The 14,256-nt window shown below is 37.5% G+C and overlaps 1 protein-coding gene across 1 annotated transcript in view; it reads right to left on the bottom strand.

Annotated features, from left to right (window-relative positions):
- The window catches only part of LOC138745618 (fibrillin-1-like), a 341,681-nt gene that overhangs the window by 317,675 nt on the left and 9,750 nt on the right, over window positions 1-14,256 (bottom strand). The window contains exons 4-5 of the mRNA XM_069902837.1: window positions 7,714-7,809; window positions 5,679-5,774 (exon numbers count right to left, since the gene is read on the bottom strand). Of these exons, the coding sequence (XP_069758938.1) occupies window positions 5,679-5,774; window positions 7,714-7,809 (192 nt within the window). The remainder of the gene's footprint in view (window positions 1-5,678; window positions 5,775-7,713; window positions 7,810-14,256) is intronic.

Here is a 14,256-nt window from a genome sequence, read left to right on the forward strand (position 1 = left end):
CCCCCCCCCCCCCCTCAATCTTGAGCAAAATCTAGGATGGATCAGTTGGCATACTGGTTACTGCAACTCCTTTATGACAGGGACTTGGGTTCGAATCCCATGCCGCCTGTTTGAACGTTCTCCCAGTGTCTGCGTGAGTGGAGGTTCATTGGATGTAAATTAGGTGGCACACTCTCATGGGCCGAACTGGCCTGTTCCAGTGCTGTATGCCTTAAAATAAATCCAGTGACAAACAGTGACGATATCAGAGACAAAGGAAATTTTAGCAACAAGCCTGGCAAAAATTGCGCGCCAAATAGATGGAGGTGAAATTGCTTATGTAGAAAATCTTTCTTTTCTTTGGCTTGGCGGACGAAGATTTATGGAGGGGTAATGTCCACGTCAGCTGCAGGCTCATTTGTGGCTGACAAGTCCGATGCGGGACAGGCAGACACGGTTGCAGCGGTTGCAAGGGAAAATTGGTGGGTTGGGGTTGGGTGTTTCCTCCTTGTCAGTGAGGTGGACTCTGCGGTCTTCTTCAAAGGAGGTTGCTGCCCGCCGAACTGTGATGCGCCAAGATGCACGGTTGGAGGCGATATCAGCCCACTGGCGGTGGTCAATGGGGCAGGCACCAAGAGATTTCTTTAGGCAGTCCTTGTAAAGTCATATCAATTTCTGTAATTCTGAATGACAATGGATTTTTGACAATGTCATTTTGACATTTGTCTGTGGGCAAAGCACAAGGTTGTTCAAAGTGAAATAGATGGAAAATCTTCTGTGACATTGAATGTCACACTGAGAAGCTGTTTCTCACTGGGAACCATCGAACTGTGCTGCCTGCATTACATGATTAGACAGGGCAGTGAGATATTGTACCCTTGAAAGAAAACCTATCCCGAAAAGTGCCACAGATAAATAAAAGAACAAACAAGCCACAAACAAGAAACAAACACCGAGTGTTTAATGTTCAAGTGTAACATCTTTTGGAGTATTATAACGTTCTAATGCAGTATTTTTCCTGTTGTCCATAGACCACCGGTGGTCCACAAGTTTATTATAAGTTATTCTACAGCAAAGACAATGATATAATAATCAAGTACAGTAAACCCAGTTATCCGAAATTCAAGCAAGTGGCAAAAACCTCGCGGAAAATAAATAGGTAAAAAAATACGGAAGTTTAAAATTGGCGCAGCTTGTCATTAGCTCACCGATCATGCAAAATGCAATCTTAAGCCACCAGAAAATTCCCTTATCCAGCATCCACCAATCCACATAGGTGCCAGATACCAAATTATACGGGATATTGCAATATGTAAAACAAGTTTGTACATTTGAAAACAAAATAAAAATTCTCCCTCCAAATTAAAAAACCCAGTGATCTGCGACAGGTTTCGACTTTACTTACCATAGATTACCAAGCTGGAGGTGGATTTGGCAAAGGAATACCGAAGGTGGGTGAAAGAAGGTTAAAATGTTTTCTATTCCTGTATTTTGCCTTGCTCTTTGCATTTTCAATGTTCAATCCGAGTTCCCTTCCACTGAAAGCTGTGAAATCCAATAAGTTTGAGGGACAGATTTCTAACCATAAAAGCTATCAAGAGATAATAGTGAGATCTGGGAATACCAAGTCATAGAATCGACCATGATCAAACTGAATGATGGAGCAGGATCAGAGGGCTGAATGGCCAAGTTTCCACATTCCCATTTGTGGTTTTGAATAATTAATGGTGGTGGACAAGTGAGACACAATTACTTGGTTAAGTGAGAAGCAAACGTACTCCCTTAAAAATCATAAAATAGAACGGAATTCAACTGTCTAATGGCAAAGGTCCAGTAGATGTTTTCTTAGATAATCAGGACAAATACATTCCATATCATCCAACTTGCAGAATCAAATTAGCCCACAACTATCTGAACATTCTCAGAACTTATTTAAAATTGCCAAAATAAATTGCAAAACTTCCATGTTAGCCATTGCAGTATTGCTTCCACTTTTATCACACCACACAAAATAGGACATTTACAATTGGACTACAATGTATTTAGGGATTTCATTAAAAGTCTAATGGGTATTTCAGTATCTACACTATTAATAATGCACAACAAATAATAAGATTAATGCTGAATCAGAGAGCAAGATGACAAAACCTCACATTTGAACAGTCTCGGACAATAATCAATTACCACCCTTAATGTGCCAATTTCCACATAAATAACAGATGAATGCTATTTGTTTCACTTCGAAATCCAATACATATATTGCAACAAAATGCCCAAGAGCAAGGAGCAATTCTGCACATCTAAAATATTTCTTAGTCTTTGTCGCTGTGGTGAATATCATATACCCAGAAATGAGAGGATTTAGCGCAAATGAAAAACTAACAACCTAGCGACTGTACCGTTAGCATATTTAGGTGATAACAAAAAATGTAATCTTACTAAGATCAGAGATCATTCAATGCACTTAAAGATCTGTCAATGCTCTGAGCATCTCAATAACCGCACTACTTATAAATGCACCTTTAATAATACAGAAGCATCACTGAATGCTTGGAATTTCTCAGCACAGCCATCGAAAGCTTTGCCAAGCCCTACAAAAGCTACACATGCTTGTATATGTAGATACCAAGACTGAGAACATGGAACAAGATGAATCAGTGTGCGTGAGAAGCAAAAAAAAAAAAAGGTGCTGCCAAATGTCATGCACCAATTGGTCAGTGGTCCAGCACTGTTCTGGTTGGTTTGGAACCATGCAAGGATTCTAACCTCCCCAAAGCTCCTTATAAACTATGTGGCTGGCTTTGTCAAATAGCCTAAATGGATAATATTAACTTGTAAAGTGCGCTGCAAGATCTGGCAAGTATGAAGAAACAGGGTAGATGTCTAATGAAGGAACAGCAGTCTGATTGTAGACTGCCAAAAAGCTATATTTCATTTAAACCAAACTCATTCGGCCTCAATGTCAGCTCAGAGGAGTCGGTGCCCTCTCATGCTTTGGCAGTGTACTTTCCACTAATGCTAGCAAAGCAGAGCCCACCTCACTGTCAAAAGACAAAGGAGGAAAAACCCAACCCCAACCCACCAATTTTCCCCTGCAACCGTGTCTGCCTGTCCCGCATCGGACTTGTCAGCCACAAACGAGCCTGCAGCTGACGTGGACATTACCCCTCCATAAATCTTCGTCCGCCAAGCCAAGCCAAAGAAGCAAAGCTTGTGTGACAGCAATTATGGTCAATTATTGTAGATTGTGCACTTATACATCCTCTAGGAAGTATAAAGTAGAACCAATTCTGTCGGAACAGCAACATAGAAGTATGTGAAAACTTACAAAAAGTGTGGGTCAACAGCACTCGAAATTAATGTTGTAGTTACTATGTATTAAATGCCAGCAGATCTTGTACCTTGTATTAAGACCAACTGTACACTGATAATTACTCTGAGCTTTCCGACGTAGAATGCATTTTAAAATCTTGCTAATATTGATAAAAATCCCATGCAACTAACATTCTCTCTACCATACGCACTACATACTGTGGATTCAATCAATGACTTAATGTTGTAATTAGCTGATGATGCATTAGCCCTGGGACAGCTGCTCACTGCCATGGTGCAGTGATTTATTTGTTAGCAATGATAATCCTCACCACGTATACAAGTAATACTTCAGTTAAATAGTTTTCTTTACATTTCCTTCAGAGATGAGATATTTTAAACATCAAATAACAAGAATCAAAATGCAATTTTCCAACAAGGATGACTCCCTCCATAAAAAATAATTGTTAGGTATTTAGTGAAGCTGGAACTGTTGCCCACTTTTGAGATGCACATTATTCTATTGATCCACATTAAAAATAGCTGGTAAAAAGGGAAGATCTTTTCATCTTTGCCACTGTACCATCTTGAAGTAATTTACTGTGATACATCACTCAAAGGCATTTAATCATGTCACATCTCACTAAGAATGCATGCCAGAATTTTGATAAGCGTCGAATGGGTACTGAATACCAGAGTACTGCATTCATAAAACAGAAAAAAAAGAGTTCTTGAATGAAATTCACAGCAGGAGACAAGAGTGAGTTGTACCCGTATATGCAAGAGCAATCCAGCCAGCCCCACTGTCCCAGCCTCTCCCTGTAAAATCATTTTATTTCAAAATACTTAACCAGCTCTTTTCTGAATAACTGAACCTGCTTCCACTGCTATCCTGGCAGTACATTCTTAACTCCATTCACCAGACAAAAATATTATGTCACTTTTCAACCCTTTGATAATTATTCTATGCCTCCTAGTTCCTGATCCATCCAACAATAGGAACATTTCTCTATCTACGCTCACCATGGTTTAAGTATCTTGAACAGATCCTTTGGCTGTTACGATGGAATAGTGATACAATCATCACCTTCAACGTTGTAAGAAGTTTGAATATGTTGAGTAACAGATTATGAAATAATCCACTTGTTGAGTGATAGAATCTGGAAGGGATTTGTTAGGAATATAGGGAGATTAATATATGAGATTAAATGAAGGTTGCTACAAACTCTTTATTTGCAAATTTATTATCGTCTTGCTGTCTGTTAAAATCAAAGCACAGAAACAGGCCCAGTGTAAACAATGCTGAACAAAGTGCACTCCTGCTTTAGTCCCACTTGTCTGCGTTAGGCCTATTCCTCCAAACCCCTCCCATCCATGAAGCTATCAAAGTGTTTTTGAAGAAACCTAACATTCTTGCCTTCCTCTTGTTCCTCATTCCATATATGCTCAGGATCATAATTTTTTTAAAAATCAGTCATGTCATTTCCAACATACTTTATATATCCCAATCGCACTGTTGTGTACCCCTTTTTATCGTTTCAACTAAAAATGAAGCATCCTGATAAAGAAGATTGCTAATATTCAGAGCTCACACTTAATAAGGTTGTATTCATATTTCACAGGAATCTTTTAACCCTTTGAACTCCAGCCATTTTTAACCTTTCATAACATATAGTCCGGACTGGGTCCATGGGTAGACTACAGTATGAACACCAGTACAAACCATCTGGTGGTTAGGTATGAAACCAGTCCCAGAAAGTGGGGACACAGAGTTTATGCATTTATTGACTGTCCACCAAAACCTGGACACTGAGTATATGCGCTTGTTGGTAGTCCTGCAAAACCAGGTCAAAGAGTCTAAAGGGTTAAAAAAAATCAATTTCAAGTATCCAGACTGATAGAAAGAAGGGTTGTGGAGCACTCGATTCATTTTTCAAAGCTGTCTAGCCTTTATTGGATTTTATGGAAAAAAAATCATGATTCCTCTAGTTAATTTCAACAAATGATGCAACTAATCAACAGTGATTCACCATCTTTAATAGAGATACCTTTGACCTTGGACCAAAGCAAAATTAGGGCATTTATGCCTTTATAAATGCAAAATAGAGCAACTCAATTATACCATAATTTTATTCAAATAGACACATTTCCTCACAGCCTAATGCCTCCAACTATCATTCCAATTGCTTCTATCCATATTATTTCAATTGCTCCAATAGTACTGGTGTAATTCTAGATATAAAATATTTTAATCAAAAACAGAAACGAATATCGCCAAATCCAAGTTAATCAATAATTATAACACAGCAGCTAGTAAAAAAAAAAATTAAATAAAATGCTTTTTTTTTTTAAAAAAAAAGTTGGTTATTGCATGAAAGTGTTTTTACCTCTTTCGCATCGAGCTCCTGTAAATCCATATGTACAAGCACAACGATTGGGTGCAACACATCTTCCGTTATTCAAGCAACCTTTCTCACAGACAGCTGAAAAACATACATTTTAGAATTAGTGACTGTTTATAATCTACATCACCTTACAGACAAATTAATGTTTGCATACCTCAACCATGAATGTTTTCCAAAATGTTAAACGTAATGTTTCATTAGGGAAGCAAAGTATGAACAGCCTTGTATTTTCTAGTTGATAATGCACAGTTTACATTAATAATACATAGTTCAAGACAGTAATTTAAAAAAAGAGTAATGTTTAATCACAGGCAATGCATTGTGTTTTACTGACTGTCCTTCATAATAAAAAAAAAAGTGATTTTCATTTATACTTGCAAGTACTTCAAAAACACGGAATTGAATTGCTTGAACCAAGTTACAATAAAAAGCTTTGCTTGGCATGCAATCCAACCGAGTCAACTCATACAGCGGGGAGTGAAATAATAAACAGAAACAGTGGTGTCTGATGCACTGTTACAATAAGTCAAATAATGAAGCATATAAAGAAAAAGTAATTAAAGTTGCCAGAGATCGATTTAAGAATATAATAGTATTAATATGAAATTATTCATGGATAATTTGCATAATAGTCTAAAATATTATTTTGCGAAAAGGGGGTATAAATGTGTGTTGGCAGTCCAAACTGGCATTTGACTGATGTTTTCTTAATTTGAGTTTACAATGTGGACCAAAAGTAATGCCAAAATCTTAACTGCAAACTAAAATGCTAAGAAATGAGTTCTCCAAAAATTCACACCAACAATTAGAGTTGAATATTAATATTCAAGTTCATTTGGGAACCCAATGATTGAAACTGAAAGTCCAAACAAATGCTTAAGCAATAGCAGGCCCCCCAATACGCTTTGAGCTCTTATATTGTACAATGGGAACATGTTTTGTACATTCATTAAAGATAAAGTTCCCACATTAGCAGGCAAGAAAAAGTCATTATAGCCTAGTCCGTTCTATAAAATCCTGCATTTTACAGTTGTTCCCTACAGAAAAGAGCAATGACAGAAACACAAGATGTCGAACTATATTACATGGAAAAATATTAGAAAGTAAATTAGACAAAACAAGTGTATAAAGAATAGCTGTTGGCATATAGTATATGCAAGTTAGCAAATGGTCCACGTAATACTGTAATTAGTTTTTTTTCTCCAAAATATTTCTGCATCTTGTATCTATAGGAGGGCATGCTGAGGTAGTAGATAATGATTTAGAACTGCTCTTCAGAAGTGTCTCCCCCCCATAATCTTACTTTTTATTTTTTACACTATAAACCACATTGATCAAGATACATATTTTCCTTTTCAAATATATACAGTGTCGTTTTCTCCCCCCCTCCCTCTTCCCATCCCACCCTCCCTACCTCCCCTCCCATTCATTTAAAGTTCAGAATCTAAGATACATTAAACCCATCAAACAATGTTGTCACTCAATAAAAATAAACAAGAAATTCCACTGAGTCAATTCTTTTCATTCCCTTCTCCTTCTGTCATTTTAGGTGGTAGATGTCCCCGGTCGGTTTTCTCTATTGTGTTTCATGTATGGCTCCCATATTTGTTCAAATATTGTAATATTATTTCTTATATTATATGTTATTTTTTTCTAATGGAATACATTTATTCATTTCTATATACCATTGTTGTATTCTCAAGTTATCTTCTAATTTCCAGGCTGACATAATACATTTTTTTGCTACAGCTAGGGCTATCCGAACAAATCTTTTTTGTGCACCATCCAAATCAAGTCCAAATTCTTTGTTTTTTATGTTACTTAGGAGGAAGATCTCTGGGTTTTTTGGTATATTGCTTTCTGTGATTTTATTTAATATCTGGTTTAGATCTTCCCAAAATTTTTTCCTTTCTCACATGTCCAGATTGCATGAATTGTTGTTCCCATTTCCTTTTTACAGCGAAAACATCTGTCAGATACCCCCATGATCTTACTTGAAGTCCAAAGTAATACTCACGCTGCCCACAGTGAGTCCCAATGTATCCCTTCTGACAAATACAATGATCCTCAGCACAAGAGCCGCCATTCATGCATCTAATGTTGCACTGCTGGACTGCAATAAAAACAGTTACAAGTACAATTTAGGATAACTAATAAGAAAACCATTTCATCATCCTCATGGATGATAAACTAACAAGCAGTAAGATACAAACTTAAATCAGCAATTACAAGTTATGAGAATGAAAGCCAACCAACACAAAAGGTAGCAAATCTAATGGCTCAGAAGGGAAAGGGTGAGGAGATTGAATGGTTGGGTGAACGGACAGAAGATCAATACTCCCAGATAGTACATTACCTCCGAGAAGCCAGGATCAGAGACATCTTGCACCGAGTCCACGACATTCTTGAGAGAGAGGGCGAGCAGCCAGAAGTCGTGGTACATGTTGGTACCAACGATAGAGATAGGAAAAGAGATGAGGTCCTAAAGAGTGAATATAGGGAATTAGGAAAGAAGGCAAAAAATAAAGATCATAAGGGTAGTAATCTCTGGCTTGCTGCCTGTGTCATGTGCTGGTGAGGGCAAGAACAAGAAGATATGGCAAATGAATGCATGACCCAAGAACTGCTGCAGGGGACAAGGTTTCAGGTTTGTGGATCACTGAGGAAGACCAGTACAAAATAAATGAACTCCAGAAGGACCAATATCTTTACTGGCTAGTTTGCTAGAGCTGTTGGGGAGGAATTAAACTGGATTGACAAGGTGCTGGTGAGATCAGTGGTTTTCAAATGTTTTTATTTCCACTCACATACCACTTTAAGTCATCCCTATTTCATAGGTGCTCTGTGATTAATAAGGGATGACTTAAAGTGGTGAGTGAAAATAAAATTGAGAATGACTGCTCTAGACCCCATTGTTAATGAAATAATTTACTTGAGAAAAATTGTCATTAGCCCATTTCCTTTGGAGTTATGAAACTGTGCACATAACGAGTCAATTAGGGACGACTAAAGCAGTGGTTTTCAAACTTTTTCTTTCCACCTTAAGTAATCCCTCTGTGATAGTAAAAGATGACTGAAAGTGGCATGTGAGTGGAAAGAAAAAGTTTGAAGATCACTGGGTTAGATGGTGGAATAGTTGGTAGATACAATGTTCAGTGAGACCATGAGGAAAAACAGGTGGTGGATAGGACATAAACGCAGTCAGTTGTATGGGCTTAAATGTGTTTACTTTAATGCGAAAAGAATCACAGTATTGTGACCGTTAGGTAGACTTGGCTGGCACAAGAGCAGGATTGATTGCATAAAGTTCCGGTGTTTTGAATGCAGTATTTCAAAATAGATAGAGAGGAAGGTAAAAGAGAGGAGAAGGATAGTATTACAGGTGCAGAGAAAGGGAAACATCATGGAGGGATGTCTACGGAGTCAGTGTGGGTGGGTCAGAAAGAAGAAGGAAGCAGCCACTCTATTGGAAGTACAGTATTCAAAAGGCCTTCAACAGCTTCAGGGGTACTGAGATGATAAGCAGGAAGATTTTGCAAAAAATACAAGACTGTTGTCATGGGTGAATTCAACTTCCCTAATATTGATTGGCACCTTCTCAGTGCAAGAGGATTAGATGGGATAGAATTTGTCAGGTATGTCCAAGGATTCCTGACATCATCTGTGAACTAGCACATGGATGCAATAAAATTGGAGAGTTATGGGTGGTGAGAGAGGAAGCAGCAAGGTTGATCATGGAGCAGATTCATGAGCCCAAGAACCTGTACTATTCTATGTATACAAAGCCACTATAACAGAAGACAAGCTTGAAAATTTTGCTTCTAAGGAACATGATAAACTACATTGATAAAATTTATAAACATGTACATTTAAAAAGCCAGGCAGGCTTCAAAAATAAACACGGATGTTTCCATTTTACATGATTAGAAAAACATAAACAGTTGTTGCCTTAGGCTTTAGCAAGTCAATGTTATAAAAATATGACCACATCTACACTTTCATTTTTAAAATCAGGGAGTTGATGGCTGATGAAGATTTAACTGCATATCAGAAAAAAGTTAAAAATCAAGTGTTAACTCTTGAGAAAAAAATTGAGAAAGATTGAAACAACACATGATATAATTACTAAGATACGCACAAAGTTTTGTCAACTTTCAAATAAATCTTAGGATCAAATAGTAACAGTTCTTACAGTTTTCAAAAGTACTGTATGTTATTGCTTTCACTGAATAAAGCTTAATTCTGTCTAATTAAGGGTTCTTGATAGTGTGAAGGAACAAAGATCTTGGCATCTGTCCATAGATCCCTCAGTTGATTGAGATGGGTGGTTAAGAAGGCATGCAACTGAGTTTAAGACCCAAGGTAACGCTGCAGCTCTATAAAACTCTGTTTAGACCACATTTGGAGTATGGTGTTCAGTTCTGGTCACCCAGTTACAGGAAGGATACACTTTAGAGAAAGAGCAGAAATTTACCAGGATATTGCCTGGATTGAAGAACATCTCTTATGAAGCAAGACTGTCCAAGCTTAGACTTTTCTCTTTAGGGGACCTAGGATGATAGGCGACTTATTTAGAGGTATACAAGATTATGGGGCACAGATAGGATGGGCCATCAGGATCGTTTTCCTAGGGCGACAATCGCCATAGGACATTTGTTTCAGATGAGTGGAGAAGTAGTGGGGGGGGGGGGGGGATGGTACAATAGGGACATTTACAAGACCCTTAGGTAGGCACATGGATAAAAGAAAAAGCTTATGGGTGTGAGGTAATGAAGGATTAGAGTAGGGTTATTTACATTTTAAAAATTTAGACATAGAACATTGTAACAGGCCATTTCTGACTACAAATCCATGCTGCCCAATTTACACCCCATTAACCTACACTCCCAGTACTTTCTTTGAACGGTGGGAGGAAACCAGAGTCCCCGGAGAAAACCCTCACAGACATGGGGAGGAAGTACAAACTCCTTACAGATAGCATGGGATTCGAACCCAGGTCCGGTCCCGATCGCTGGCACTGTAAAGGCGTTGCACTAACTGCTACGCCAACCGTTATATTGTGGGTTCAATGGCCACAATATAATGCTGTAATATTTTATTTTCTGAAAGGATAAGGAAAACTGATATAAACTCCACTTTAGCTACAATTTCAGCACTTCTTAGTAAGTGGCCATAGATTGACCGAAAAAGGCTGCAAAGATGCTCTTGACTACATGCTTGTAAACCTTACTGAAGAGAAAATAATTATGCCACAGTGGGGTAAAAGGCAGATAGAAAACTTTGAAATTTTGAAAAGATTTTAAGTAATGACTAAAATGCTTCCTTAATCCTGGTTTGATTATTCAGGATTTCTTAACCACTAAATTTACACACACTTTAAATCCATACCTGCTGTAATAAATCAGAAAAAATGTACTCTTACAACTCTAGATATATATTTTAATATTTAACTATCTTTTGTATGGAGAATAACATATCCAAAACTTCAAAAAGCAACTGTTGCAGAGTCCTTGCAACTCATTTAAGCAGTCTAACCAAATTGCACTTCCCTTTACTATCATTCACAACCACTTGTATATCAATTTGCAAGATCCAGATTTTCCATCAATTTTTTTAATATATAAACTTCATGTTCCAAAATCAAGGAAAATATAGACTTTCAACAGTATGATTTATCAAGAAAGAAATTAGGGTGATTATGGATTGCACAAATTATGGTGCATCTATCCCAAGGCTACGAAACAAACAGCAGACAGTGAAGACTCACATAGCGTAAATGCAGATCTAATCTGCCTCGCCAAATTCCAACTGACGTGCTCCTGCCAAAACATTTTCCTACATCAGTGCATTCCTTCTCCATTATGCTGTAGCAAAAAAAAAAGCCATTTCTTGGGTTCAAAAGAAGTACTGTTTATATAAACATAAATGTTCCCAACAAAACCATAGGCAATATTTTAAAAAATGAAACTTCACCATTTCCTGTTTAGCAAAGTAACAAAATCAACAGTTTGTGAGATCACTTCATTGGTCTTAACTAAAATAATGCAAATTGTTACATGGTTTGTGTCGAGCGCGTCGAAAGAATCGAAGGCTTGATGATCCAAACCAAGGCTTTTATTAACTAGAAGACTGCAGCGCATCACATGTACGTCGACCAGTCCAGAATGACCTGGTCTGGCTAGGAGCAATCCTTTATGACCTGCCAGTAGGCGTGGCTACGCTCTCAGCCAATCACAGTCATCCTACGCTACATATACACATTGGTGATAGAATCTGTACTGTCACATTTTGCAATGCATAAAACAATGTTTCATTAAATACATACTAAAAACGACAAAATGTTGGCAATTTCACAAAATCAGAATATAAAATGTGCTTCATACCTAGGAAGCCTATTAAACGTCTGCAAATTATTTTCTGTAACAGGATCATTACCTTGCAAGTTCTTGATTACACCCACTCCTAGTATTACCAGTGTTAAAAATATAACAATCATAGACCACTTTCAGCATCTTGGGACTTCAGTGAAATTTCAAATTAATGACCGATTGGAGGCAATTTTCTCACAAGGAATTAGATTACATTGCTCAAACTCAATTTGGAGGGGGAAGTATAAAAACGTGCATTAAATTAGGGCTGATTCAGCCGCAATACAAGCTATTTATATGCATTTCGTTCAGTTCAGGTGTATTTGCTAACAAAATATTCAGATTGAGGGAAGGACAAGCTGTGTTATGCTATACTAGTCTTTATGTGCCCCCCTCCCACCCTTTCTTGACCATAATCAATCAATATATGTGCAACACAAAAAGTTTTTTTCTAACTTTTCTCCAAAATTCTACCTGTTTTAGTTAGGTCAGGTATCAAAAAAATTGCAACTACTCAGGATCAGGACTAGTACAGATTGGCCGCGATTGAGGCAAATAATTCTGTACCAGTCATAGTACAGATTGGTCGCGGTTCTGTACCAGACAGTCCTCTAATTTATACTGTGCATTTAACTACAAAATATCCCTGCATGCTTGAGTTATCAAAAATATTCTGAAAAGATGAAATTGTACAGCCAAGTAATAACATTCTTGCAATAATGTAGAACAAATGATACATATTCAAATACCATTAAAATATATGTTCAGGATGAAGTGTGCACAAGGCAGTGCCCAACCTCTTGCAATAATGCTATGGGAACTTGGGTTTCAGTCATACAACAGTTTCTTTTCTCAACACCAGGAGGTAGCAGTAAACCAAGGTCAAGTATTGACCAATTTAAAGCAAACCTCATGTTGCAGAATTTAAAGAATATATTGCACAGAAACAAGCAACTTTCAACCTTGCCAGTCCCTACCAGCTTTTATACTTAAAGGTCATGGAGTCATATAGTACACAAACAGGCCCTTCTGCCCTCTTGTCCATGACAATTGTTATATCCAGCTATACTAACCCATTTATTGGCATTAGGCCCATAGTCTTTATGCCTTGGCAATTCAAGTATTTATCAAAATGTTACTTTTGTGGAGTGCTTCAAGTTTAAACCCTTCCACTACTTCTTCAGGCAGTGCATTCCAGACTCCAACCACCCTGCGTGTGAAAAAAAGATCCCCCTCCGATCGCCCTTAAACGCCTTCCTAAAACCTACATCATTGTCTGAAACACACATACCAGTATTTTTTTTTTTACTTTTTAACCCTTAATTTTATATACCTCTATGTTGCTCTCTCTGCTCCAAGGAAAACAAATGACAAATCTAGCCTATCCAATCTCACCAAGCCAGGCAAAATAGCAGATTATCCTCTGCAGCACAACCATGTCCTCCTGCATTGTGACAACTAAAATTCCAAAGAGTAACTCCCCCTTCCATCTGTTTTCATCTAACTTTCTGAGTAACCTTCTCCTTTCTCATGCTTAAGCATTTTCCCTTAAATGCCTCCAGTCCTTTCTAAGCTCTGCAAAGGGTCACTTCTTTGCATTGCCTATACTTCCAAAATCAGAAATCTACCAACACTGGACCATGGGAAAACCACCTCCAAGTTTCCTGCAAGTTACATTATATTGCTATTCCAAATTACGGAATTCCCTACCCAATAGTGTTTACTGCAGTGATTCAAGGTGGTAATTCACGACCATGTTAATACCAATAACATCAACGACCCTTGAATGAACAAAAAAAAATTTAAAGACTTCCATTAGGCTCTCCTTTTGTCAAAGAAAACAAATCAATCCAGATTATCCATTTACAACAATAACTTTGTTTTTTTTTAAATTCATCACCTCTCACATACTGACCAAAACAATGCTTAGTACCATGTGTTCCCTTAAAGTTCCCTAAAAGTTTGGCACAAACACTATTCTTCTATTCCCTCTCTCTAGTGATTGTTTTCTTTTTAAATGAACATTAGTCGCTGCTGCTTCTTTTAAATATTCACTCGGATCTTTTATTGTGGAATCAAATTAGAATATCGAAGCAAGCAACCTTCTTTTTGCTTACAAAATGTAATACCTTATACTTATGCTTGAATTCATTTGCCTACGTCTATATACACAATCTCTCAAGTCATTAATA

This window comes from Narcine bancroftii, chromosome 11, assembly GCF_036971445.1.
Source record: "Narcine bancroftii isolate sNarBan1 chromosome 11, sNarBan1.hap1, whole genome shotgun sequence".
In the NCBI taxonomy this organism is placed as follows: domain Eukaryota; kingdom Metazoa; phylum Chordata; class Chondrichthyes; order Torpediniformes; family Narcinidae; genus Narcine; species Narcine bancroftii.